Source organism: Saccostrea cucullata, unplaced genomic scaffold (assembly GCF_032062105.1).
Source record: "Saccostrea cucullata isolate Sc308-1 unplaced genomic scaffold, CSIRO_AGI_Scuc_v1 ctg617, whole genome shotgun sequence".
NCBI lineage: Eukaryota > Metazoa > Mollusca > Bivalvia > Ostreida > Ostreidae > Saccostrea > Saccostrea cuccullata.
Window position 1 is genome coordinate 41,101 of NW_026932360.1, and position 27,675 is coordinate 68,775.

General features: G+C 32.9%; 2 protein-coding genes across 39 annotated transcripts in view; both read right to left on the reverse strand.

The window, feature by feature from the left end:
- The window catches only part of LOC134234941 (myosin-2 heavy chain-like), a 35,702-nt gene extending 29,100 nt beyond the window's left edge, over window positions 1-6,602 (reverse strand). For 16 of the 38 annotated variants that reach the window (XM_062716992.1, XM_062716984.1, XM_062717007.1 and 13 more), the window contains exons 1-7: window positions 6,480-6,601; window positions 6,171-6,227; window positions 5,835-5,939; window positions 3,118-3,222; window positions 2,809-2,871; window positions 2,466-2,570; window positions 2,122-2,184 (exon numbers count right to left, since the gene is read on the reverse strand). In XM_062716992.1, the coding sequence (XP_062572976.1) occupies window positions 2,122-2,184; window positions 2,466-2,570; window positions 2,809-2,871; window positions 3,118-3,222; window positions 5,835-5,939; window positions 6,171-6,227; window positions 6,480-6,528 (547 nt within the window). In that variant the 5' untranslated portion in view covers window positions 6,529-6,601. Of the gene's footprint in view, window positions 1-2,121; window positions 2,185-2,465; window positions 2,571-2,808; window positions 2,872-3,117; window positions 3,223-5,834; window positions 5,940-6,170; window positions 6,228-6,479 lie in introns of all 38 variants that reach the window. The other 22 variants (XM_062717015.1, XM_062717009.1, XM_062717011.1 and 19 more) reach the window with 14 other exon arrangements.
- LOC134234960 (uncharacterized protein DDB_G0290685-like) lies at window positions 6,542-26,768 on the reverse strand. The gene is made up of 4 exons (XM_062717044.1): window positions 26,678-26,768; window positions 9,353-10,359; window positions 6,680-9,004; window positions 6,542-6,584 (listed from the first exon to the last, which is right to left on the reverse strand). Exons 2-4 carry the CDS (start codon window positions 10,288-10,290, stop codon window positions 6,542-6,544), a joined length of 3,306 nt encoding a protein of 1,101 aa, XP_062573028.1. The 5' UTR covers window positions 10,291-10,359; window positions 26,678-26,768.
- Window positions 26,769-27,675: the final 907 nt, after the last annotated feature.

The following is a 27,675-nucleotide window of genomic DNA, read 5'->3' on the forward strand; positions in this document are numbered from 1 at the left end:
ATAGGGACAAATACCCCCCGCTGGGTTTTTCAGAGAAGGTGCCAATTCAAAAATACTTTATGGATCTAGAAGTGTTCACTATTTACTTACAAAAATTTGCAGTGAAATATAATTCAAGGTAACATATTTTTTTTTATTTCTGCATTAAAGAAATATATTAAAGAAATTAAAGAAATATATTGCAATTACATGTACATGTATGTGTCATGACACTCTGCAAACTGATTGTTTAAAAAAAATCATTATACAAAATCAAATTAATCCTGATAGATCAAATCCCTTTTGAAAATAAAGAGCTGGTCATCCAGTAATGAAGTGCTTTGACAGACAATAAATTACAATTAAGAGAATTAGAGAAGAGAGATCTTTAATTCTTGTGCCTTATTCCCTGGAGATCAGATAACACACAGGCTTAACAACCTTAACAACCTCCAACACCAAACTCATTAATTTTTCTTTAACTGGATGCATGTCCAGTCATTATTCCCAAGAGACAAACGAATTTACATTATCTTCTGTGTAATGTATAAACTGTTTTAAACACTTGATGATGTTTCTTTTTTTTTGTTTTAATGAGTTGTTTTAAGCTGTAGTTCACATTTTATACAGATATTCTAGATTCTATGTCTCAAACCTTGTACATGAGCCCAAAATGAACAAAGTCAATTCAAATAAAAATAAAACCTGTAAAATGCAGAAAAATGGACAAATAAAGTTGAAAATTCCAGGTTCACTCATTCATATGGTGAATAATAAGTGTACAAATTTTCAGATAAATCCTTACAATAGTTTGTGAGAAACGGTCTGAACAAGACCACAAAATAAAAATGAAAAAACACCTGTAAAATTCAAAATAATCATCCAATCAAGATGAAAATATAAGGTGCACACATTCATATGGTAAATAATATGTGTATAAATTTTCAGACAAATCCTTCCAATAGTTTCTGAGTAATGGTCCGGACAAAATCTCGTCTACAGATAGACAGACGGACAGACGGACATGGTGATTCCAATATACCCCCCCCCCTAAACTTCGTTTGCCGGGGGTTTAATAATTAAGAAATGTGCATGTTGTGTACAATGTTTTATAATTTAAATATTTCCATAAAAAATGAACAAATACCAGACTTATCGTTGATCGTTTTGTTCAGTTGTTCAATTTGTGCTTCGTTATCGTTCACTCTTTCTGTAATCAAGAAATATTTCTTAGAAAATTTTTGAATATGAGTACTAAGACGGATACATTTGATTTATCTGAATTCAATCATACAATCATTCATTGAATCATCAACCAATAAATACCTTGTTGTGAATGTAGCTCATTTTCCAAATCCTTTATTTTTCTTTCGTATGAAGTATATTCTAACAAAACATGAAATAATTAGTGTTGCAAGTATTTTTCATATTCATTTTAATACAATATTCAAATTTCAATGATTGTAAGTGGGTTTTTTTTTCATGTGGATGTAATCAAGAATCGTTAAATTGAAAACAGAATCTGACCAAGATTTTCTCTGTCTTGTAGATTATTCGTTTCCTGTGTCCAACTAGACATTGCATTATCATGAGGAAGACGATCCGTTTCCTGATTTGGCACATGGTAACGCATACCTGTATGTGTATTTAGAATATACTGTAAACTAACTTTTATTCTCGTGCGAGAAATTTCTGAGAGTTCAGCGACTTATCTTATCTTTAAGTATTTGTAAGGAATGTTTCCTCAGTCGCGAAAATTATTCGTCGCGGATTGATTTCAAATTAATAAATTTTAAATAAAAGGTGAAGCTAATAATAGTTAAATCAATTAATCTACAATTAAAAAAAACTAAAACTATTTTATTTGAATTTCACAATGAAATAGAAATATAACGAATCATTGTCTATTTACTAGAGTATGTCAGGGACATCTGCAACAATTGGACACGTGGGATACTAGTTATTTATGCTTAACAGACTTCGAACGTTATGCAAATTATCCCACGTTTCCATCTATCGTTGATGCCCTGGTATACTTTACTAACTAGACAGTGATTTCTTAAACATATCAGTTACATTGGGTTCTCCCTGTTTACTTATATGAGTCCATTTGTAAGATGATGATGAAACAAAATTTCTCACCACTTTGTTCTTCAACCTGTCGTCTCAAATTTCCTATCTCCTCATTGGCCTCCGCAAGTTTTGCTATAAATGATATAATAAATAAGATGCAAAAGAGCTAACCATTTAGAGCTGCTCCTTGTTTTATTCTGAAGCAAATTTGAATGAATGAATAGATCAAGTTAAGAAAGAAAATATTCACAAAGAATCAGAAGCGGAAAGCATTTTTTAAAATAATTGATATTGTTAATTTTAAATAATTTTCAGTAAAATTATATAGTTTATATTTCCATAATGTCTCCGTAATAATCGGTTGGTGTTTATTTAAAAAAAATATTAATTAATATTTCAAGGCAAATACACACCATGAAGTTCCTCTTCTGTAGTTTGATGTTTCAGTAATTCCTCTTTCATCTGCTGAGCATCTTGCAGTCTTTCTTCTCCAATGATTCTTTCTTGGCTAAGACTATCTGTCAAGTAGGAACATAAGAAAACCACAATTAAGGCTTAACAGTTGAAGTGGGTATATCGAAATCAAACATATACTATATCTCTAATTGAAAAATGTCCAAAGTTTCCAACTATTGTTGATGCCCTGGCATACTCTACTAACTAGACAGTGATTCCTTAAATATATCACTATCATGGTTTTTTCTGTTTACTTATATGAGTGAAATTGTAAGATGATGATGAAACAAAATTTCTCACCACTTTGTTCTTCAACCTGTCTTTTCAAATTTTCTATCTCTTCATTGGCCTCCCCAAGTTTTGCTAAAAATAAATTTTTAATTTTTTTTTTTTTTTTGGGAATTGGATATGATTATCATCAATCTAAACAGTCCAGGTTCTAATAAGTTGCAAAAGAGCTGACTATTTAGAGTTTTATATAATTGATATTGTTAATTTTAAATAATTTTCAGTAAAATTATATAGTTTATATTTCCATAATGTCTCCGTAATAATCGGTTGGTGTTTATTTAAAAAAATATTAATTAATATTTCAAGGCAAATACACACCATGAAGTTCCTCTTCTGTAGTTTGATGTTTCAGTAATTCCTCTTTCATCTGCTGAGCATCTTGCAGTCTTTCTTCTCCAATGATTCTTTCTTGGCTAAGACTATCTGTCAAGTAGGAACATAAGAAAACCACAATTAAGGCTTAACAGTTGAAGTGGGTATATCGAAATCAAACATATACTATACAGTACCGACCAGACCCAACCTGACACCCAAGCAGTCCCAGAAAGCAGTCCCCGGGACTGCTTTGGGACCGCTCTGGGACTGCTATGGGACCGCTGTAGGACTGCTCTGGGACTGCTCTAAAAAGCAGACCCAGCAGTCCCAGCTGTCCCTGGGACTGCTTTCTGGGACTGCTTTGTTCACTCATGTGTGAAAAAAGGTTCTGAGTGACATGATAGCTCCGCCCCTTTGTGTATTCTGAATTTGCAGGCCCCCAGTTGTTTTGTTTACTTGTAGCAGAGATGAGTTTAAACTGTTTAAAAAGCAAGGATTTCTTACAATCTTTTAATAAGTAGTGATTATTATAGTTACTTAATATTTACTTAGACTGTATATTTACACAAATGTAGTTTAGAAAAAAAACTTTTAAAAAATAAACTTGTTAAATAAGGAAGTCAGGAGAAGAATAATTTTTTTCCCTAATATAAGATAAGGTTTATGAGAAAAAAATATCCACATGTAGGCCTTTTTATTATGGGGTATTCAATGTAAAATTAAATGCTAAAAATCTGCATTTGTACTATTTTATAATAATTATTACAATTAGATAAATGATTTTTAATTAAAAAAGGTACTTGTTTTTTACCATCAAATATAAAATATCACACTTTAATAAATGACCATAAAATAAAATTAAAAAATTAAATTAATTAATGCCTCCATTAATTCTTCCGTAACATAAACAATGTGGAAAATCACTGTGGAAAATATTAATGAATTACCGGTAGTTTTTGATTTATAAACAAGTTATGAAAAAGTACATAAATTTCAAAAATAAACAGTTGAAAATACCGGGAATTGTGATTTAATTTTTTTTTGTATTGCTCCTGTTTACACCGCCGATTAATGTGTATAAGAATGGTATCAACACTCGCGGTTTCAATCGCCTTTGGGCAGAAAGTCAGTGTATGTTATTTGGGTATACATATCAGCGTTTCACATCATTGAACATACTGGTCAACAATGATCCTAATTTCAATCTATGTAAAGCAAAATTAAAATTGATAAATGAAATGTGTATGAATTTCTTTCAGGATTAATTAATTTTGAACATAATCTGAGGGTTCCATTCGTGTGATTTACAGATATACACTCTAACATTAACAAAAGAAGCACTTAAAACTTAAAGCACAATATTATAGAGACAGAGAAATTTAAAATGATTAAATTGACATGTCGGTAAAAATAATCATGCCTGAAAATGAATACTTGGCAAAATCAACAAAGAATTTTTTTTTGAAAAGCCCCAATACTTAAGAAAATTTATAAGAGTATCCCGATAGTATGGAAATTGGCCATAGGATACGATCTATTTAAAGCTAATTCTGGTGTAAAATAATTAATTCTAGTTTAATTTTCTGTATAAAAAATAAATAGGGAAACAGTATCAATTACAGATATAAAGAAATCGAATTATCAATATACCAGATAATTGTGATTTATTTTAATTAATAAATAATAAATTTTAATTAATTTTAATTTAGGACTGCTCTGGTGTAATATTCATGTTCAGTTTAATTTCATACATGTACGTGTGTAAGCCTTCTTTCTTCAATTAATGTTATTTCAATTTTGTTTCTATGCGCGTACTGTTCATAAATGACCGTTGCACACATATCAGGATTCCAGGCATACTACCCAGAATCAAATTCTACAGCCTTTTATAGTTCCATTGTTTATTGGGAATCTCATTTCTGAGTTAGCTCCGCCCATTAAATAAATAAACCCCGCCCTCTGGGACTGCTGGGACTGCTTTCTGGGACTGCTGGGACTGCTCTCTGGGACCGCTGGGACTGCTGGGACCGCTCTGGGACTGCTGTGGGGCTGCTCTGGGACCGCTGTGGGACTGCTCTGGGACTGCTGTGGGACTGCTTTAGCAGTCCCAGAAAGCAGTCCCCGGGACTGCTCTGGGACTGCTTTGTGTCAGGTTGGGTCTGGTCGGTACTGTATCTCTAATTGAAAAACGTCCAAAGTTTCCAACTATTGTTGATGCCCTGGCATACTCTACTAACTAGACAGTGATTCCTTAAATATATCACTATCATGGTTTTTTCTGTTTACTTATATGAGTGAAATTGTAAGATGATGATGAAACAAAATTTCTCACCACTTTGTTCTTCAACCTGTCTTTTCAAATTTTCTATCTCTTCATTGGCCTCCCAAGTTTTGCTAAAAATAAATTTTTAATTTTTTTTTTGGGAATTGGATATGATTATCATCAATTTAAACAGTCCAGGTTCTAATAAGTTGCAAAAGAGCTGACTATTTAGAGTTGTTCCTTGTTTATTCTGGAGAAATGATAAATTTGTGTTGAATTACTGAATATATCAAGTTAAGAAAGAAAATATTCACAAAGAATCAGAAGTAGAACAACACATAAAAAGTATTTAAAATTTCTTCTTTATAAATAAATTTCAGTAAAATTGTGTTGTTTTATATTTCCATAAATGCAACTGTTTTAATCAGCTGGTGTTTATTCAGCAAATAAAACACACCAAGAAGTTCTTGTTCTGTACTTTGATGTTTCAGTAATTCCTCTTTCATTTGCTGAGCGTCTTTAAGTCTCTCTTCTCTAATGATTCTTCCTTGGCTGAGACTATCTGTCAAGTAGGAACATCAGAAAATCACAATTAAGGCTTATATCAAAATATATCATATATCAAACATATATATCTCCAGTTGAAAATTATCCCACGTTTCCAACTATCGTTGATGCCCTGGCATACTCTACTTACTTGTCAGTGATTACTTAAATATATTAGTTACATGGGGATTTTTTGTTTACTTTTATGAGTCAATGTGTACGATGATGACGAAACAAAATTTCTCACCACTTTGTTCTTCTACCCGTAGTCTCAAAGTTTCTTCATTGGCCTCCGCCAGTCTTGCTAGAAATAAGATATTTTTAAATTTTACTTCTGGAATTAGTTTTGATTATCAACAATCTAAACAGTCCCGGTTCTACTAATAGGAAAAAATCTGACCAATTAGAGCTGCTCCTTGATTTATTCTGAAGAAAATTTGAATGAATGAATGGAAATTTCAGAAAAAAAGTAATGATGTTTTATTTCTCCCAAATCCCATCGTAATAATCTGCTGGTGTTTATTTAGCCAATTAATATTTCAAAGCAAAAACACACCATGAAGTTCTTCTTCTGAACTTTGATACTTCAGTAATTCTTCTGTCATTTGCTGAGCGTCTTTAAGTCTTTCTTCTCCATTGATTCTTTCTTGGCTGAGACTTCCTGTTAAGTAGGAACATAAGAAAACCACAATTAAGGCTGAAACAGTTAAGTTTGGAAACATCGAAATCAAGCATATATCATAGACACGAAAATACGTTTTAGACACTGTATTTTGGCTCTCACCATTGTCTTCTAGCACACCTTCCTCCACCTTCTCAGATTCAGGAGATATCAAATCCTGCGTGTCATGATTTCCTGTTTTTGCGTTCTCTATAGATACAGTTTTCTTTGTATCTTCAGAGTCCTGTTTTAGCTCTGGTGTTTCCTCACTTTGGTGACTCTCATCTAAATCCATATTCTTCCCCTCTTGGTCCTCTGAACAACTCATTTTTAATTCTAACCCCATTCTGTCTGAATCTCCTACAGCTCCAATCCTAGGTCGCTCTGACTCTTGTGTAGCCTTCATTGAATTATTCTCATTTGATTTTATTTCTTTTACATCTTGACTATCTATTCCATCCCCATGCTCAGAATCATTAATATCTAAAAGACCTGATTTGTCGACATCTGCAGAAGATCCATTTCTATGCTGATTTTCTTCTTGTATTTCACTACTTAGAAGACTCTCATTTGTTCTGATATTGTTAGTTTCTTGATTGTCTGTTTCATCCCTGTCATCATTGTTATCCGAGTCTTGTAAAATGCTTATTTCTGTAGAAGCCTCAGTTCCACGCTGCTTTTCTTCTTGTGTTTTACTACTTGTGTGACTCTCACTTGTATTTATATTGTTTATGTCTTGACTGTATGTTTTATTTCCATGCTCAGAATCACCATGCTCAGAATCAATGTTATCCGAGTCTTTAAAAAAGTATGTTTTGTCGTTATCTGCAAAATCTCCATTTCTATGCTGCTTCCCCTCTTGTGTTTCTCTACTTGGGAGACTCTCAATTGTACTAATTTTGTTAGAAGTTTGACTCTCTGTTTTTTTCCAATGTTTAGAATCATTGATATCCGAGTCGTCTAAAATGCCTGTTTTGTTGAAATCTGCAGAGGCGCCGTTTCCATGGCGCTCTGTTTCTTGTGTTTCACTACTTTGGAGACTCTCTTTTGTAATGATATTCTTAATAACTTGACTCTCTGTTCTATCTCCATGGACAATATTACTGTTATTTGAGTGTCCATAAACTCCTGTTATGTTTGATTCTGCAGAAAGTCCATTTCCAGACTGCATTTGCTCATGTGTTTCCTTTCTTGAATCGGTCTCTTCTGTATCCATCGTCTTAATATCTAAATGCTCTGTTTTATCCCCGGGTGCAGAATCCGTGTCATCAGAGTCACTAGAAGCTCGATTCCTAGACGGCTCTAGTTTATGCAAATCTAAATCAAATTCATTGAAGCTCAAATCCCCAATTTCACTGTTCTCCTTTTTAGCGTTCTCTATAGAGACAGATGTCTTTGTTTCAGATGAAGACTGATTGCCAGATAGCTCTTCTTCATTCGTATTTAGTTGACTCTTTTTTGAATTAATATTAGGGGGACCTTCACCGTCTAAATTTCCATGCTGCTTTTCCTCTTGTGTTTCACTAATTGGAAGACTCTCATTTGTTCTGATATTGTTATAATCTTGATTATCTGTTTTACCCCCGCCTACGGATTCATTGTTATCCAAGTCTCCTAAAATGCCAGTTATGTCGTCATCTGCAGAAACCTCATTTCCATGCTGTTTTTCTTGTGTTTCACTACTTGGGGGACTCTTATTTTTATTTATATTGTTTGTATCTTGACTCTCTGTTCTATCTCCATGCTCAGAATCACCATGTTCAGAACTAAAATTATCTGAGTATTCTAACATGCCTGTTTTGTCGTCAACTGCAGAAGCCTCATTTCCATGCTGCTTTTCCTCTTGTGTTTCTCTACTTTGGAGACTCCCATTTGTATTGATATTGTTAGTTTCTTGACTGTCTGTTTTATCCCAGTCTACGGAATCATTGTTATCCGAGTCTTCTAAAATGCCTGTTTTGTCGACATCTGCAGAGGCGCCGTTTCCATGCTGCTCTGTTTCTTGTGTTTCACTACTTGGGAGACTCTCTTTTGTATTGATATTGTTAATATCTTGACTCTCTGTTCTATCTCCCTGGAAAATATCAGTGTTATTTGAGTGTCTAAAAACTCCTGTTATGTTTGATTCTGCAGAAGGTCCATTTCTAGGCTGCATTTGCTCATGTGTTTCCTTTCTTGAATCGGTCTCTTTTGTATCCATTTTCTTAATTATTGGATTCTCTGTTTTATCCCCAGGTGCAGAATCCGTGCCATCCGAGTGACTAGAAGCTCGATTTCTAGACGGCTCTAGTTTATGCAAAGCTGTATCAAATTCATTGAAGTTCATATTCCCCGTTACACTATTCCCTTTATTTTCTATGGAAACAGATATCTTTGTTTCAGATGAGGTCTGATTGCTAGACTGCTCTTGTTCATCCTTATCTAGGTGACTCTTTTTTGAATTAATATTGGAAGGATCTTCACCGCCTAGATTTTGATCTCTCTGTAATGCTAAGCTGCTCAACCTGTGTATCCCTACTTGAATCATTTTCATTTACATTTATATTCTCCGCATCTTGATCCTCTGTCCAAGGTGTGTGCTAACTTGTGTATCCCTACTTGAATCATTTTCATTTAAATTCATATTCTCCTCATTTTGATCCTCTGGTTCATCCTGCTGTCCAAGATCTGGTTTGTTACCTTCTGCAGATGATTCTGTGCTAAGCTGCTCAATCGCCTGTGTATCCCTACTTGAATCATTTTCATTCATATTATCCGCATCTTGATCCTCTGGTTTATCCTGCTGTCCAAGATCTGGTTTGTTACCTTCTGGAGAAGATTCTTTGCTAAGCTGCTTAATTTCATGTGTATCCCTACTTGGAACATTTCCATTTACATTCATATTCTCCGCATCTTGATCCTCTGGTTTATCCTGCTGTCCAAGATCTGGTTTGCTACCTTCTGCAGATGATTCTGTGCTAAGCTGCTCAATCGCATGTGTATCCCTACTTGAATCAATTTCATTCACATTCATATTCTCCGCATCTTGATCCTCTGGTTTATCCTGCTGTCCAAGATCTGGTTTGTTACCTTCTGCAGATGATTCTGTGCTAAGCTGCTCAATCGCCTGTGTATCCCTACTTGAATCATTTTCATTTACATTCATATTCTCCGCATCTTGATCCTCTGGTTTATCCTGCTGTTCAAGATCTGGTTTGTTACCTTCTGCAGAAGATTCTTTGCTAAGCTTTCCAATCGCCTGTGTATCCCTTCTTGAATCATTTTTATTTACATTCACATTCTCCGCATCTTGATCCTCTGGTTTATCCTGCTGTCTAAGATCTGGTTTATAACCTTCTGCAGAAGATTTTTTCCTAAACTGCTTAATTTCATGTGTATCCCTACTTGGAACATTTTCATTTACATTCATATTCTCCGCATCTTGACCCTCTGGTTTATACTGCTGTTCAAGATTTGTATTTTCCGAGACTCTTGGAGATCTATTACCTGACTGCTCTGGTGTGTGTGTGTCTGTACCATCACCAGTGGATTTCTTCTTATCTTCTTGTGGCTGTTTTAAGGCACACCCATCTCTGTTCTCGTTGACGGACTCACACACAGCTTCATTTGATTCTGTTTGTGCTTTTTCCTTTGATTTGCCATTTCCGTTTCTCTTCTTTCCTTTGTTTTGACTATTGTTACCTTTTCTCCTGTTTTTGGGTGGCATTTTATTCGTCAGAACAATTTTTTACAAAGGAAACTAAAAATTAAATATTTTCCTCTTCTTAAGATAATCCTGGAAATATTATGAATCAGATTTTGAATAAATTAATAATGCTCTTGGGCTTTTTGCGAATTGTTTAAGAATTCATTCACCTATCTTCAATACTAAGATTTCCCTCTTTATCAATCAATTATATATCAAAATATTACCCAAGAGTAATTTTTATTTATCTTAATTCATAAAATTTCAAAGAAAGGTCTCCAAACAACTGGGATCAACGTTTCTAAATTTTAATCCTTAAATATTTTCTTGTCCCAAAAAAGCTTCATGCATGAATTGAGCTGGAAATCACAAAAACCGTGACATCGTTTTTGTTGCACAGAGTAAGTTTGTCATACTTATTTAAAAAAAAGTTCAGGTCTAAATATGACTTTATCAAGCATAATACAGATAAATGTTTATGTCGTCATAAGACAAGCAAAAATGTAATCTATGTGAATACACTGGAATAATGTACATATGATTTACATTGTCACACCTGTGTTAAAATAAGGATTACTTTCTTTAAATATTAAGTTTATTTATTGAAACACTTTCATCGTATTGTTTTTATTTCTCATCGTTAAAAACATCCATCGAAAATTAAATATTTGTACAATGCAGTCAGATACTGTAAAATCACATATTTTCGTTGGGTCAAATATTCGAGGTTTGAGGAAATAATATTGGTTTGTGGGGATTTGATTTCGTGGTTGGAGTACTATTAGATCTCTGCTTTTCACCTTATTATTCCTAAATACTTTGATTTGATTTCATTTAATAAATCAGGAACTGATACATGGCTACAAAATTGATCTTCCCGCTTTTTAGATTTATAAGGTAATATTCATAAAATGTGTGATATTGCAGACTGCATGCACCGGCCAAAAAAGAGAACATTTTAAATGTTGCATAATAAATTCATAATTCAATAACACAAGGAAGTTAAACCTATAGAAGAATATCGAACAAAACCTAAATGAGATATGGTAGAGAGAATAACAGATTGAATTACTCGTAAACAACAATGTACACTGTCATGAAAATATACTAGTAATTGTTTGAGAAGAATGTTTCATTGTACAGCCATCCTTGATCTTAGACAGCATTCTGCAATAAATTCGATCTTGTCGTGTTCAAGTTTGTATTTGACATGTGTAAAGAAACTTGTTTTTTTTTTATGAATATATTACAGTTACACTAGAAACTTTCAAATGACAACACTTGAGACATGAGACTTCTTAAAATATCGTATTTATAAAATTAGTCATGAGGAGAAAATATCAAACTAACCACATGGCATGTTATTGTTACAACCATCAACAAAAGCTGAGTTTTATAAACTGAATATGAAATAGGCATTTTGATCCTTGACCAATTAATTGTATTGGCACGGTTTTGTAGATTCAGAGAGATTTCACAAATATTAGATTAGATCGATCATAAACCAAACAAGCTATCCCTGTTTTCTTATGGCAAAAAGAAGAGCAGTGTGGATCTAGATTGGCGGGTTGGGGGACATAGGAAGGGAGTTATGGTACAAAACCCCATTGCAAAACCCCAAAAGCTTCTTGACACATCGGCCGGAAATGACAGTATCATACACACAATTATATGGAAAATATGAATCACAACCTTGACATTTGACCCTTTGAAATCGAAATTAATAGTGTGTGTGTGGCAAGGGGTGTATCTTCAATATTCAATATGGGAGTCGGGCATAAAATTTCATTTCAAAAGCCCAAAGGCATCTCGAGATAATTGTGCGGAGACAAAAGTGTTAATTCAGACAGAATTTTTTAAGCTTATGGTTTGATATTTGACCTTTTGGCCTCAAATTCAACATGGATCTTCTTGAGACCATGGGTGGTTGTTAAGTAAAATTTTATTGAAATACTCAAAGGCTCGAGATATCGCGCGGAAACGAAAGCGTTATTGACAGACAGAAATACAGCTAGACAGACGGAAGGACGGAAAGCTAGACATACATGGCGGACAACTCGATCACAATACACCCTCCTAGGTATAAAAAAAAGACTTTTAAAGACTGGAAGACATTAACTTCATATGCAGATGATATACACTAGACAAAATTGCTAACGCAGCACTTGTTAATTCTTATTTGTGAAATGAACGTTCACCGGATTGTTTATAGTGTATATAATTTGCCATTATTTCGAAAACAGTGTGATTGACAAATGTCTTGGTATCATGAAATGATCCTTGAATGACCTTATTGTCCGAAAAACAATTTACAGCTATGCAATGCGCTCTATTTTTGCCCAGATATGAAATTCTTGATCACTTAAAGTGGTCTGTTAGGTTGCCCCTGAAATTTATTAATCAAATAACAAACAGTCATTGACTATCATATCGTCTAGAAATTATCTAGTGTCTTAGTGAACATACAAATACCACTCAACTTCCGGATGACCTTGTTTTGTGGAATAATTTTCAACTTATTGTATGCTGCTACCTTAATGCCGAGGCTATCTATAGTAAAAAAAATTTATTTGCAACAATTATTCATGAGAGGAATTCATATGTTGTTTTCGTTTTTTACAGATTTCTCGAATGAACCCCCTGCTGACGCCATTTTTTTTTTTTTTACAGATTTCTCGAATGAACCCCCTGCTGACGCCATACTGTCTGCTTTAGCACGCTCTTCTAACGTCCTAACACCGCATAAAGTATAGTTTTTTCTGAGTTTTTTTTAGTACAAATGTAAAGAACACAAATACAAAGATACATTTGAAATTGTTTTCTTAAAAAATGGGATAGGCACGGTTTTAATTTTTTTTCTATGAATTAGTAATGCTTCAGTAAACATTATAGTTATTTACGTATAAATAAGGTTTGACATATGCATAATTTTTGCATTATTTTTTATTTAACTAACAAAATTATATACCAGATACATCCTTAAAAAGTGTTTAAATGTTCAGCTGTAAAATGTTCATTCTCTTAGATGATGTGATAGCAATTTTGTCTAGTGTAAGGGGATTGCTACTTAAAATTTTAATAAGATGACGATAAAAAAGTTGAAGCCATAACTTTTATCATTAAGTTTTGCTGTTGGGTTTCAAAGTTTAAGGTTTGTTTTATTTAAACTTAAAGTACCTTTCCTGGTACGGCTTTTAATTTATTGTATTTGCCTATTGTTCCAAGGGCAACTGACTGCCATTGCATGCGTTTTAAAACTAGACCATGTGTATAGATTATAGCCGCCCTGGCGTTTAGATTTTTTTTTTTACAAAATAAAGTTTTAGGGTATGATGTTAAATATAATAAATACGTTATCACCATGCTAATATACAAAAATTATTTTTTCATTATCATATTATTATTATTCTTACCTTAAAGCTTGTTTAGGTATAGTCGTCTTTTCGCAAGTGTCGATAAAAACAGAACATGTAACGCTATTACAGAACGTAACTAAGAGCATGTCGAGAAAAAAGGAAAAATCGGTCAAATGATTCAGTTGAATACCTGTAGAACAGGTATTTCATAAATAAAATAGCCAATGAAATTGAAGGTCTACATAAACACCGAGTAAGCACGTGTTAAATGCATAATTTTTTTTTCAAATATTTGTATTATTTTTAAGCTGGAACAGTATGTAAATAATATGCATACAGTTAGGGGGTGGTCATTATTTTTGAGATATAATATTGATAAATAATACTTGATTGTGAATCTTTATTTTTCATTATAATTTTATTGATTATACATGTTCATGTATTATTTCCTACTAATTTGTATCTTGACCAATTATACAAGGAGAGGGTGTACATAGGCATTGCCTGTTGCCCAGTCCTGATTGAATTATACTCAATAAAATATGTTTAAAGTAAGCACGTGTTCGACTGATACATGTGTTATGCTAAATCCAATAAACACGATAAAATCATAATTATGTATAAAATCGTCTCAATGCGTGTTTTACATATAAGCGGAAACTCTCTATATGTCTCTTTCTTATATAAAAATTTTAATTTCAGTGTAACTCATGTTTTTTGTGCGGAAAGTGTAATGTCCTAAAACATTACGACGAATATTCCTGTCTCGTTTCTAAAGAAATGGGCGTGTCGTAATGTTATATGTTGATGTTATCAAAACATGACTCAGAACGTTTCATCCAAATGGAAAATTTTACCACTTCAATGCGCTTCATTGTAACTGGATTTGATTCTGCCTCGTACATACAGAGAGGATTGGTCGATATTGTTTTAAGTTGAAATGGAAACAAAAATGAAAGTAAAATAACGTTATTTATACTCCCCTTATACTAGTAGTTGTTTTTGTAGAGTTACCATTTTCCCTACACCTCAACGTGTTCAAACTGAAAGTATAAAAAGTAATACAAGTAATTCACAGAAAAATTTGCATAATCCCCATATATAATTTCATGTTCATTATAATGTATATATCTTCTCTTCACTGTTTTGTCAGTTATGAGAATAAAGTTCAAGTTCCCAAAATTTTTGGCCGGATTAGACTACAACTGAAATGGAGAAAAGTCAGAAAATTGAACCGTTAATGAAAGCAATCGAGTGAAAAACATCTCATTAGCTATGCGTAATGGCTTCTCAATGACTGCATGGTTGTATAAATACATGCCCTGAGGCAATCACCTGCAAACCCAGCTGTCTATTTCTTGATAATAGCTAAAAATAATTTTAAAAAAGACAAACATATTTCTGTTAATTGTAACAGTCCGAAATATCTGACGCTTTCCAAGCCTTTTACAGATATTGATATTTTACGTGCCAGTGATTCTTTACTGGCACCAAACTTATCATATTCGCGAAATAAAAACTTGGAAAACGTGATAGGTGCTTGTGGACAGGACCCTTCACCCCCAGCCCCCAAGATGCACATACCCCGGGTCCAAAGATATTTAATTCATCTTTTTTCATAACCAATCTTCTAGTATATCTATGAAAAGCACTTTATAAATCACAAAAGATAAGGTGCTTTGTGACGTGGAAACAAAAGCTTACAGGCAGAAATACAATGTTACGTTGAATATTGATCCGTGGTTCATTTTTCAACGTTGAATATTGAACTGGGGTGTTTTTTTTTCTCAATTGAAAATTGAGACCAAAAGTAGTTGAATCTCAAGCCCCCGCCTCCCTGGTTCCCGACCCTATGGATTAAATTATAGTGTATTCTCAAAAATAACAGGATACGAAGTTGAATTATAACTGAATTTATTCAATACTATGTTTGCCTTTAGGGCTCATGCTACAAACTAAGAATAAATATACAAAGTACTATAGATGGAAATGGAATACGTCAACAACAATATAAAAGCTTCGCATTACTCTGTGAAATGAAAAATAATGCAGGCTGAGGACAAGTAGGCTTGTCTATGTGTCGCCATGTTCATTAGCACCTGATGAGAAGTATGTAGCAGGTTGGTTACCTGAGTAAGATGCAGGCTGAGGGCGAATGTTGCCTATATGAACATGAACACTAGCACCTGAGAAATCAGAGTAATTCTAACATTAAAAGTATATGCTCGTTATGTAAATAAAACTAGTTCAATGAGTATTCCATAACCAATAAAGCATGGTTCAATTCAAAAAAAATTTCCATGCTTGGGAAAAAATCAATGGTATAACCATTGTGTAAACCTGTAAGCGTTTACAATATCACATGAACCCACTGTGCATGACCTAAATTGTCCTTAGAAAAGAAAAAACAACAAACAAGGAAGGTGGTTGGGGAGGAGGCGGTATTGAACTGTAAAAATGTAAACACAACTGTACTTTTGATAGACGCTTATAGAATGACTGACAACTGATATGATTGGTCAACTAAGCCACGTGACTTGTGTATGGAGGTACCCCAAGGGAAAGTATGGAGGTACAAGGAAAGCGATGCAAAGTGTGATAACTTGTTATTTTGATAATAAACTTTGATTATAACATAATCAATAATTTATTCTCAAAAATAACAAATGCTTGGGAAAACATCAATGGTATAACCATTGTGTAAGCCAAAAATGCAGATGGATTGGAATCTGTCACAGATGACAAGACAGCTTTGTGAAAACCAAGTCATAAATATGTGTTTTATGCTGTTGAATTTATAGAACCGGTTTCATCATCAAAACTCAAAGAACCGACTCAGTTTCAAACAGACTAGGGTCTAAATTCAACACCTTTGGTCTCAGTACTCAACGTTGAAAAATGCCCCCCTCGGGTCAATTTTCAACACGGGTCAAAATATCAACATTACAACGGAAAGCTAGACATACAGACGGACAACTCGATCATTATACACCCTCCCAGGTATAAAAAAGACTCTCAAAGACTAGAAGACGTTAACTTCATATGCAGGTGATATACACTAGACAAAATTGCTAACGCACCCCTTGTTAATTCTTATTTGTGAATTGAACGTTTGCCGGGTCGGTTATAGAATATATAATTTGCCATTATTTCCAAAACAGTGTGATTGACAAATGTCTTTGTATAATGACAAGAAGCCAATGGGTCTTATAGGTCACCTGAGTATCGTGCAATGTTCAACTTTCCAATGATTGAATTTGGTTCTTGTTTTAATCTAGATGCTATGGCATTAAAATTTTTGAAATAGACACCATTGCTCATCATAATTATACACTTAGTAATTGCTTATTTTGGTTACTTGATACCTACGAGGGTTGTCCGATAAAACCGTGGACAAAGCGTTTTTCTCGAATAATAATGGGCGCACTTTGCTGAAATTTTCAGAAAATGTTTATTTATCATATTTAAGTGCAACATAATTTTTTGGATAACATATAGAAAAAAATTAAGAGATAATTATGCTTGAATGTGCACAGAGTACGGTCCTACGGCGCACGGTCAAAAAATGAAGGTTTTATAATTAGAGAATACTATAGTATTGATTCGAAATAAAAGATTTAAATAGATAAGATTGGGTTAAGAATTATCCCTATTTGATTAATTCTGTCGTCTTTTTAAAAATTTCAAACTATTGGTTAATTTTTGACAGTTTCCTGAGCATTTTAAATGGGAAAACAAACGAAAACGAAACAACAAACGAAAAATAGAAGTCTTTCTTAATCGAGTCCCCATTTAGTACAAAACTACGATGGTTGATATCCATGACACTCTACAGTTTAATTAAGTCAAAATTGCCAGCGTTTTGTACACTTTACGTTGTCTGCTTTCTTAAAGCTTTACAATGTTCATACCAAAATTTCAAATCAGTTTTGGCACTCATACTGCTAGTAATGTGTGATCTGACTTCATTCAAACTATGGCCGATATCAGCCATGCCATTCTAGTACAGTTAAATTCAGTGTAGAGTGCCAGTGGTTTTTCAGCTCTGTCACGACACTCACATTGCTCGGGAAAAATGTGAAGTGTATACATGTGTTATTAATAGACTTTTTACTTTTATCTGGAATTAAAAAGTCTTCAAAATTATAAAAGAAATCCCTGGATCTTGATAGTGTGGTAGGAACACAAAGGGTGCCACAAAATAAAACATTTTGAGTTTTTGTTCTGGTTTTAAAAACTTAATATGCCCTTTCTAAAAGTTGAATGATGACGGGAATATTGTCCGTAACTTACTAATAAATCATCAGAAGATTGGGACTAATCCAACTTTATTTTTATTGCAAAGATAAAACGTAACGCTGTTTTAGACACTTTGACGTTATCCGTGCGCCGTAAGGCGATACAATACATAATATAAAATCTCATAATTTGTGTATTTATGCATATATCTATTTTAAATTTGCTATGTTTATTCAGAAAATATGTACTAAATAGTAGTGAACATTTCAGAATGCAGTGAAGATTATTTTTCACGCTAGACAACTTGTCCACGATTTTACCGGACAACCCTCGTATAGGCAGGGTAGTGAGACAAAAATGCATTTCAATTAATAAGTAATATTCAGCAATAGTCAATACTTAGTGTCCCTAGCTACTACATATGAACCCCTGACCGACACCCTTGCTTATCAAAAAGGTTTGATTAATACCTAGAAACAGATTTAATTTCAACATGTTCAAACAATTTATTCATTTTTATTTTATAAGTAGAGTCCCCCATTGTACCCCTGACCCCAGGGCCTTGAAATTTACAATTCTGGAAGAAGGGTCCTTGCTCATCATAGCTATATACGTAGTTTATCTGCATAATACCCAGGAGCAGAGAAGAAAATTTTCAAAGATATAATGTATTTTCACTATATAATAAAAAAAAAACCGCCCTAATACCAGAATCCCTCATCCTGGGGCCATGAAATTTACATAATTTTGTACGAGACACTCTTGCTTATAATAACTATGTGCTTAATTTATTTAATACCCAGAATGAGAGAAGAAGATTTTCAAAGAAAAATTAAATTTTCACTATAGAATCAATACAGACCCGCCCTAACACCAGAACTCCTGTCCCTAGGGCCATAAAATTCATAAATTTGGAAAAGTCACTCTTGCTCATCATGTAACTTAGCTATGTATTTAGTTAGTTTATTTAATATCCAGGAACAGTGAAGAAGATTTTCAAAAAAAAAAATAATTTTCACTATACAATCTATATAGCCCCGCCCTAGCACTAGAATCCATGACCCTGGGGCCATGAATTTCACAATTTAGGTAGAGGACTCAATGCTTATTATAGGTATGCCAACAGCTTGACTGCTTGATGTCCATGTGTAAAGAAGAAGATTTCTAAAGATTACATTAATTTTAGTGGTTTTGGTCCCACCAGTCTGGCCCAAGGGGGGGGGGGGCATAAAAATTCACAATTTTTGTTCCCCTTCGGCCATAAATGCTATATACCGAATTTGGTTAAAATTGCTTCATTGGTTTCAGAGAAGAAGCTGAAAATGTTCAAATGTTTACACACGATACACGACGCAGGACAACGGACGAAAATGGATGGCAATAGGTCACCTGAGTGACTCAGGTGGACTAAAAGACCCTTGAATGACCTTCTTGTCCAAAAATCAATTTCCATCTGTGCACTGCGCACCGTTTTTGCCCAGATATGAAATTTTTGATCACTGAAAGTGGTCCGTGAGGTTGCTCCAGAAGTAGCCCCCCAGTTAAAAGTCAAATAACAAATAGTCATTGACTATCATATTGTCTAGTAACCATCTGATGCCTTAGTGTCCATACCAATTTCACTCAGCTTCCTGTTGGCCCAATTTTATGGATCCATTGTGAAATGAACGGTGAATATAGGAAATTTATGATCGGAGCCACGGATGCGTTTACAATAATGAATCTGAGACATTCAATTCACCGGATTATTTGTGCCATTTTCAATAGGATTTTTTGTGAAATATTAACATTGAACGCTACTAATTTCCTACATTGTTCATATTAAATTGTTTGATTTGTCATTGCCTTTACCTGGTGTTTACTTATTTGCCTCGCCCTTTGTTCTCATTTTAACGTTACCTGTACCTGTCCAATAAGTTGAATCTTATTGGACACCTACAGGTAACTTATTGGACGGGGTGCAGGACAATAACAAATTTATTGAACCAGGTTTAACAAAAGATGACGTCACAAAAATGTTTTAAAAGTAAGTGTTATAAGCCTCAAACTGACCATTATGTCAGATATTAGACTCTAGTTTATCAATTGTGAAACTAGGTTTAGCTCATTTTTGTGAATTTGGCGTGCCATATATATAGTTTACAAATCGTTAAGTATAGTTTTCATCTGTAAAACTATATTTAACGGTTGTTATCTAAGGTTTACTAATGATTATCTAAGTTTATCTGTCTGTAATAAAACGTTAACAATAGATTTTGTTGATAAACATAGATTCACGTCTGTGAACTATAATTTACGATCGTTAACTAAAGTTAAGAGTTGTAAACCATAGTTTACAATCGTGAAACTGTATTTATCAGATAATCTATGTTCTGCAATCGCAAATGATTGTTTTTGGTTTCAAGTATAGTTTTCGGCTGTGAAACATAGATTATCGCGTTAACAATCAATATAGATGAACGTTGTTAACTATAGTTTACAGTCCGTAAATTATAGTTTACAACCGATAAACCTAGTTTATCGACTGTGAAACTATGTATGGCACGCCAAATTCACAAAAATGAGCTAAACCTAGTTTCACAATTGATAAACTAGAGTCTAATATCTGACATAATGGTCAGTTTGAGGCTTAGGTTTATCGACTGTAAACTATAGTTTACAAACCGTAAACTATAGTTAACGAATCGTTAAGTATAGTTTACGATTCGTTAAGTATAGTTTTCATCTGTAAAATTATATTTAACGGATGTTAACTATAGTTTACAATTGATAATCTAAGTTTATCTGTCTGTAATAAGCGTTAACAATAGATTTTGTTGATAAACATAGATTCACGTTTGTAAACTATAGTTTACAATCATAAACTATAGTTAAGAGTTGTTAATCATAGTTTCACAAATCGTGAAACTATATTTATCAGATCGTTAACTATAGTTAACGGTTTGTAAACTATAGTTTACAAATCGTGAAACTGTATTTATCAGATAATCTATGTTTTGCAATAGCAAATTTTATGATTGTTTTCAGTGTTAAGTATAGTTTACGGTTGTGAAACATAGATTATGGCGTTAACTATGGTTTACGGATGTAAAATATAGATTAACGTTGTTAACTATAGTTTACAGTCCGTAAACTATAGTTTACAACCGATAAACCTAGTTTATCGACTGTGAAACTATGTTTATCTCATTTTTGTGAATTTGGCGTGCCATAACTATGATTAATTAGCTCATTTTTGTACATTTGGCGTGCCATAAACGCAGTTTCAGAAAAATATCATCAGGATCGATCTACAACGCTCTTTAAAGTTTTAAGCGTCCTGATGTGGTTAATAGCTAAAAATATCTTTAAAAAGAAAAACAAAAACATTTTTGTTTAAGTTTTAATTTAACTACGGATTGTATTAGTCCGAAATATCTTGACTTCTTCCAAGCTTTTTAAAGTTATTTTGATGTTTTACGCACAATACTTCGAGATTCCTATGAGCTTTTGCAATGAAATTTTATACCACAACTGACAACTCTCATGATGGCTATGGAAGATAACCCGCAATATCTATTTCGATTTTAAAAGGTCAAATGTCAAGGTCGTAATTCATATTTTCTGTCTGTGTGTAAAACTGTTATTTCCGGTGTAACGACGAAAAGTGACCCCCGTAGAATATTGACCGAGAGTCATTTTTCTATATAGATATTACGCATTACTACCGCATAAGCTGTTCTGGTCTCTGACCAGTAGAGCTAAAAATGACCCCGTAAAATAATGACCCCTTGTCAATTTTGGATGCAAAAAACATTCGTTTAAAATAAATGTCCGATCTCTTAGATATGTTAGGTTGAATTCGAAATCTTTTCATCTAACAAGTTGATTTATTACCTAATCAAGTGAATTTTGTTATTTTATTAGAGATTTAATATTTTCATTTATAGTGTCTATATAATTATATTATAATTATTCGTATATTAGAATAAAATTCTCGTTCGTCTTACCTTGCTTAGGTATAGTTGACTATTCGCAAGTGTAGAACAAAACATGTAACGCTAATATATAACGTTACTAACACCATGTCGAGAAAAAGAAGCGAAAGTAGAAATAACAGTTTCAGAAAATTAACTGCATCGATTTTTCCTGATGCCTTGATATGTACAGGGTGTTTCACAATATATGTCACGCCTCTAAATGGGCATAATCTGGTAAGCATATTGATCTAAAATTATGATATTGCAAAGTTTCGGGAAAATTGTGATACATGTATATACCATTAAGTAACTGACGATTAAATCAATGATGTCATAATTTCAGCTAACTTAATGAAGCAAAAATTGTTGTAAACTTTTACTAAAATAACGATACCCTAAATATTGTACAGGGTGTGATGATGAAAAATATCCAGACCAGAAATTGCTGTCTAGTTTTCATATATTAATAAAGAATAATTAGAGATTTTGAACTAAATTATAATGTAAAGATGATCCGAGATTCCTCTTAGTCAAAGGATTACATAAATACATTAAAGTTAAACACGATTTTAGGGAAATGGAATGTGACAATGCCGGTAAGTGTATATCTTATGTATTTAGAAATCAAATTTGAGTTAAGTGTGTCGCATACAAGATTTCAGCATCTAAAGCCAGTTGACGTTCAGATCCTGTTAAAGTTTGCAAGATTGACTGAAAGGAAGAGCGAAAGAAGTGGACACTAATTAACACAAACCAGTAGTTCTGAATTATTTAAATGCAACTTTCAATAAAAATAGATATGAACTTTGGGGGGTCTAAAAAGCCAAATATAAACAAGAAATGTTTCAAGTATCCTGTGAAGCTTACAAAACAGTGGTCAGAAATTTATAAGCCTTATAGTCTCTTTAAGTTATTTAAGACAATGTTGTGAAAACACTTGGAGAATAACATTTTAGGATTTGTTGCCATAGTAACCGAAGTGAAGAATGCAGGATACTTCTGACTCAAAAAAAAAAAAAAAAATTTTGAATATATGCTGATTAAAATGATATATAAAATGTATATGTAGCTTTTGTTGTCATTTAAATATTTGTCTGTAAATGTGTGGCATATATTGTGAAACACCCTGTACATGTATAATATATGCCTCGTATAGAGAGAGACTGGATAAATGTGGCATTTACTGCAAACAAGAAAGTTATACATAGTTCTTTAAAAAAAAAAAAAAGAAAAGAGTATGTCCATACAATTTTTTTTATATCAGTTACTTATTAATCGAGTGGTTTTATTTTTTTTTTTTTGGCCTAGATGGGAAAAGAAAAACTTGAATTATTTGCAGGAATTTTACATGGGAGAAGGAGGAGAAATAACATTCAAAAATTAATGTCAAGAAAAAGAAACGAAAGTAGACAACGTTATTTCATAAAAATATCATCAGGATTAATCTACATCGCTCTGAAAAGTTTTTAGCGCCCTGAGGTGGTTAATTTAATTATCTTACAAAGGGATTGGTCGATATTGTAGAAATAGAAACAAAAATGAAAGTAAAATAACGGTATCTATACGCCCTTATAATTGTTTTTGTGGAGTGACCTTTTTTGCCTATCCCCCAATTTAAGGTGTTCAACAGAATTAAAACATGATTGTGACGTAAACCTTTTGTTTGTGTTGTCCATTCTATAGCTTAGTGTTGAGCTAACTCCCCTTACAATCCATTAAGTCACCTGTAAGTGTCCATTCTTTTTGGAAAACTGTCCATTCTTTTAAAGAATGGACAGTTTTATCAGTAAGAATGGACATTTAAAAACAAACAGAATGGACAGTTTAAACAAACAGAATGGAGAGTTACAGGTAATTCTTGGCATGTGCAAAAGAGGGAAACAAAATCAAATTAATACATTAAATACGATTTAATGTATATGTGAATAACAAAAAGAACTTGGAGATGTAAGTTAATCCAGAACGCAGTGTCTGCATCAGATCTGTTCGATTTTTCACATTTAAATCCATAAGTAATGCACATTATTTCAATTCACAAAACTTGAATTTAAATGAAACAATTTCACATTTGATTAAGATTTTGGAAGCATTATTTTAAGCTTGAAGTTGGCTTATATTAAATTCATCACCCAGAAAACAGTTTGCACCATGAAAACTACACTGCTGCAGTGAATATTTCGGTGGCAAATAATTTGAATTCAAACCTTTCCAGATTTGAGTTGATATACATTTTCAGGTCGAAGTTTGGCCTATGGTTATCCAACACTCGGAACACAATTTGCATTTCACCATTACACTGCTGCATTAATATATCCTCAAAAACTGAATTCGAATTCAAAAGAACCACACACATTTACGGTTTAAATTCGAAATATCTCTGTCGTCGAAGTTTGGGGGGTCAAACTTTGGATAATATTTTCTATTACGCTTACTATTCTCTGTTTCCAGGTCAAAGTAACACTAGTTGTGTACATCTTTTGGTTTCAATTCGATTTCGATTCTGTCATATATTCTCTCCATCGGAGGGCAAACATGTTTGCCCTTACAACGCAAAATATAAACTGATTTTGAGGAGTTACATTCTTTTATAAAAATTAGCATTTCCCGAAATCCACCTGTAACTGTCCATTCTTTAGACAAAGACCTTTTGTTATTTGCATCTGGAAACACAATGGTTTTTCAACGAATTGCTGTGCACCCCAAGCTTACCTGTAACTGTCCATTCTGTAAACAATGAATTTACAGTGTGTTTGCTACCTGTTTTGCACATTTTCTTTGTTAAATTTTCTGAACAAAGAGAATCATGTTTTAAGTAGGAGAAAGGCCTCAAACTATCCATTCTGTGAGAGAAAGAACTAATCTCGGGCCCACGGCCCTCGATTAGTTCTTTCTCTCTCAGAATGGACAGTTTTTGGCCTTTCTCCTTTACTTAATGGTTGTTAATTTGTTATCTAGGGTTTACGAATGCTAATCTAAGTTTATCTGTCTGTAAAAAAACGTTAACAATAGATTTTGTTGATAAACATACATTCACGTCTGTGAACTATAATTTACGATCGTTAACTATAGTTAAGAGTTGTAAACCATAGTTTACAATCGTTAAACTGTATTTATCAGATAATCTATGTTCTGCAATCGCAAATGATTGTTTTTGGTGTCAAGTATCGCTTTCGGTTGTGAAACATAGATTATCGCGTTAACTATCATTTACAGATGTAAAATATAGATGAACGTTGTTATCTATAGTTTACAGTCCGTAAACTATAGTTTAAAACGGATAAACCTAGTTTATCGACTTTGAAACTATGTATGGCACGCCAAATTCACAAAATGAGATTAACCTAGTTTCACATTTGATAAACTAGGTTTATCGACTGTAAACTATAGTTTACAAACCGTAAACTATAGTTAAAGAATAGTTCAGTATAGTTTTCATCTGTAAAACTATATTAATCGGTTGTTAACTATAGTTTACGAATGTCAATCTACGTTTATCTGTCTGTAATAAGCGTTAACAATAGATTTTGTTGATAAACATAGATTCACGTTTGTAACCTATAGCTTACAATCGTAAACTATAGTTAAGAGTTGTTAATCATAGTTTACAAATCGTGAAACTGTATTTATCAGATAATCTATGTTTTGCAATCGCAAATGATTGTTTTTAGTGTTAAGTATAGTTTACGGTTGTGAAACATAGATTACGGCGTTAACTATGGTTTACGGATGTAAAATAGATTAACGTTGTTAACTATAGTTTACAGTCCGTAAACTATAGTTTACAACCGATAAACCTAGTTTATCGACTTTGAAATTATGTTTATCTCATTTTTGTGAATTTGGCGTGCCATAAACGCAGTTTCAGAAAAATATCATCAGGATCGATCTACAACGCTCTTAAAAGTTTTTAGCGTCCTGAGGTGGTTAATTTATCCTACAAAGGGATTGGTCGAAATTGTTTTAAGAAGAAATGGAAACAAAAATGAAAGTAAAATAACGGTATTTTTACGCCCCTTATAATTGTTTTTGTGGAGTGACCTTTTTTGCCTACACCCCAATTTAACGTGTTCAACAGAAATAAAACTGAAAGTACTTGTATAAAAGTAGTAGAGGTTATTTACAGTATTGAACCGTTAAAGCAATCGAGTTTAAAACATATCTCATCAGCAATGCGTAATACCATCTTATTGACTGCATGGTTCATAAATACATGCCCTGAGGCAATCGCCTGCAAAACCATCTGTTTTATTTCTTGATGATAGCTAAAAATATCTTTAAAAAGAAAAACAAAAACATTTTTGTTAAAGTTTTAATTTAACTACGGATTGTATTAGTCCGAAATATCTTGACTTCTTCCAAGCTTTTTAAAATTATTTTGATGTTTTACGCACAATATCTCGAGATTCCTATGAGCTTTTGCAATGAAATTTTATACCACAACTGACAACTCTTAAGTCAAGATGGCTATGGAAGATAACCCCCTATATCTATTTCGATTTCAAAAGGTCAAATTTCAAGGCCGTAATTCATATTTTCTGTCTGTGTGTAAAACTGTTATTTCCGGTGTAACGACGAAAAGTGACCCCCGTAGAATATTGACCAAGGGTCATTTTTCTATATAGATATTACGCATTACTATCGCATAAGCTATTCTGGTCTCTGACCAGTTGAGCTAAAAATGACTCCGTAAAATAATGACCCCTTGTCAATTTTGGATGCAAAAACTAAATGTCCGATCTCTTAGATATGTTAGGTTGAATTCGAAATCTTGTCATCTAACAAGTTGATTTATAGTCTCTATATAATTATATTATAATTATTCGTATATTAGAATAAAATTCTCGTTCGTCTTACCTTGCTTAGGTATAGTCGACTATTCAAACAAAACACGTAACGCTAATATATAACGTTACTAACACCATGTCGAGAAAAAGAAACGAAAGTAGAAATAACAGTTTCAGAAAATTAACTGCATCGATTTTTCCTGATGCCTTGATATGTACAGGGTGTTTCACAATATATGTCATACATCTAAATGGGCATAATCTGAATATCGAGCATGATACCAAAAATACCAAAACATTATAGATAAGCATATTGATCTAAAATTATGATATTGGAAAGTTTCGGGAAAATTGTGATACATGTATATACCATTAAGTAACTGACGATTAAATCAATGATGTCATAATTTCAGCTGTTCTCCAATTGGGTACAACTTAATGAAGCAAAAATTTGTTGTAAACTTTTATTATAATAACGATACCCTAAATATTGTACAGGGTGTGATGATGAAAAATATCCAGACCAGAAATTGCTGTCTAGTTTTCATATATTAATAAAGAATAATTAGAGAGTTTGAACTAAATTATAATGTAAAGATGATTTGAGATTCCTCTTAGTCAAAGGATTACATAAATACATTAAAGTTAAATACGATTTTTGGGAAATGGATTGTGACAATGCCGGTAAGTGTATATCTTACGATGGCCGATATCAGCCTGTACAAATTCCGACTGCTTTTTTAAAATTTGTACATCTAAAATGTACATTGACATGTACATTTTGCAATGACAGAGCACACTTCGTGTTCTTAACTTTTTTCTGTACATGTACATTTTGCAATGACAGTGCACACTTTGTGCTCTTAACTTTTGTCTGTACATGTACAAAATGGCAAAAAGACAAATGTCAAAACGGGAAGCCCAATAGTGCAAACGAAATTATTAAATAAAGAAAAACGAAATTAATATATAAAGAAAAGCGAAATTATTAAGTAAAGAAAAACGAAATTAATATATAAAGAAAAACTAAATTATTCAATAAAGGAAAACGAAATTAATATATAAAGA